The 2,308-nt window shown below is 42.1% G+C and overlaps 1 protein-coding gene across 1 annotated transcript; it reads left to right on the top strand.

Annotated features, from left to right (window-relative positions):
• The first annotated feature begins 570 nt into the window (after positions 1-570).
• Positions 571-1,503, top strand: LOC139710559 (G-protein coupled receptor moody-like). Its single transcript, XM_071622489.1, has one exon. It carries the CDS (start codon positions 571-573, stop codon positions 1,501-1,503), a length of 933 nt encoding a protein of 310 aa, XP_071478590.1.
• Positions 1,504-2,308: the final 805 nt, after the last annotated feature.

Genomic DNA, 2,308 nt, shown 5'->3' with positions numbered 1-2,308 from the left:
GTAACACGATGAACTTGGAACAAATACCTTATGGGTCTTAGATTACGATATTGAGACGTGAAGTAGTTAAAGGCGGACAGGGCTTATTGAATGAAAGCAAGATATTCTTAAAACAAAGGGGCGAAGAAGTGCTATGAAAGACTTTCATCAGTTGTCTCCATCTGTATACAACTATGCATTTGTAAGATCGCAAATGTAGATCTTTATTTTAATAAACATGTCGGGAAAAAAGAACCAGTAGAATTCGATCTTGTAATCTATAGTTCATATCCGATATTTTTGTTAAAATATAAAATTAGCAGTTGCCATCTGACAGTACAGATGTAGACAACTGATAAAAATCTTTCATAGCAGATTTAGATTATGCCGTTAATACGTAATATTGCATCGCATTGTCATACCCCTATAGGTTTCTTCGAGTCAGTGAGGATGGATGACGTCGTATTCGCTAGAGAGAATGTATCAAGCGTTAGCTACCTTTACAGGTCCACAGTCATTGTAAGTTGCTTCGCAATCACTACGACAGTAGTCGGAATCATCGAGAACCTGGTGATCTTTCTCGCGTTCGCAATGTCGAGGAAGCTTCAGACGGCGACAAACATCTTCCTCATTAATCTCGGCATCTCCCAAACTGTAATCTGCGTCCTCTTACTTTTCGATGCTGTTGTGTATTTGGATGGAAAACACTGGTTACGCTCCAATGGAACTTGCCTGATGTTGCACCTACTTTACTACAACTTGACTTCCTGCATGGCGCTCACCATCACAGTGGTAGCTCTCAACCGCTACGTACTCATCACCAAGACGAAAGAGACGTACTCCCGTGTCTTTTCGAGGAGGAATATCGGGTGTATAATTGTCTTCTGCTGGCTTTTCCCCACCATCACCATTGTTATTCCTCAAGTGTCAGGACCCGGCCACGTGATCAGATACGACATGCCCACACAACGCTGTGTCTACACCTTTGATCATCCCAAGGGAAACGCATTGTCACTCTTCAGCGCCATTTCTGCTGCAATAACCTTTCTTGTGATCCTATGTAGCTACTGCAAGATCTTCAGACATGTTAAACAGAACACCCTCTCACTTGAAAGCTCATCTAATAACAGTCAGATGCGCCGACAGAGAAACATGGAGATAGGAATAACCAAAACCCTGCTGTGTTTAATATGCTTCTACTACATTTTGTGTGTCGGTCCAGCCATGGCGCTGGGTCTGGCCGTCGTCGTCCGCCATGGGGACGACAAGAAGGCTGAGGACTTCGCAGCAGTGCTTATTGTCACCTCTGTGTGCATAGAACTTGTTGCGCTCAATAGCTGTGTCAACCCTGTGATCTACGGCTGGAAGCATCCGCATTTCAGGATCGTCCTCGGTTGCATCCTCCGCAGACGGCTGGGTGAAATCCCCCAGCCTTCTGGCTGGTTATCGCGATTTCTCGGTCGTGACTACGGCGCCACAGTAGTGACCTACAGCTCTGATGGCGCGGTATCAGGTCGCAGATGAATGGCACTAGTTGTACACAGACCTCCCAAAGCTCATATAAATGGTATATAGGACCCTACTATAATTGGCAGAACTATAAAACGTCGTGCAGGGTACAGCACAAATACTAAAAGAAACTATACACACACAGGATAAAACTAATATCCCGAAGGGTGCAATAGCCCGTTAATTCACTTGACCTGTGTACAGACCAATATTATACAAATACATAGTGTATGAGGAGTTTAAATGCAAAACCGAAACATCCAGTTTAATCAACTCGAAATATTTGAAATTGAAGCTGGTGTAAATCACAGAGAAATTAGATATAATATGTGGTAATTTTGATATCTTCAAGAGTGTTTTCTTGTTATTTATCGAGTGCAGTATCATTCAAAAGAAGTATTTTTATCTATTTCATGATAACTTTACTTAAAGCATTGGAACTCCTTATACGAGGGGTAACTGAAAAGTTTTTAGCCTGACATGTATATGAATACCAACTTTGGTCCATTGAATCTTTCACATATCTTAACCCTATACCCACCAATTTTCCTGGTCACAGCATAGCAGACTATACCTCCAAAAGGAAGATACATTTACGATGATGGACAATACTGATATACTCTGACCAACTGAACAACCTCCGTGAAAAAAAAAAAATCTGTAAATGAGGCGAAGAATGATCACAAAATGGTTCTTCTTTCGCTGGGACAATGGTCCGGTGCGTTCATCAGTGGCAGCGATGGTTTATTTGTTCTTCCAAATCAATCATATTCACCAGACCCATATAACGATAGTCCCGTTGCACTTCCATCCCTTTTCT

The sequence above is a fragment of the Diadema antillarum genome, unplaced genomic scaffold, assembly GCF_040938485.1.
Source record: "Diadema antillarum isolate AM-2024a unplaced genomic scaffold, OU_Dant_1.0 seq00001540_RagTag, whole genome shotgun sequence".
In the NCBI taxonomy this organism is placed as follows: Eukaryota; Metazoa; Echinodermata; class Echinoidea; order Diadematoida; family Diadematidae; genus Diadema; species Diadema antillarum.
This window is presented reverse-complemented; position numbering and strand designations above follow the sequence as displayed.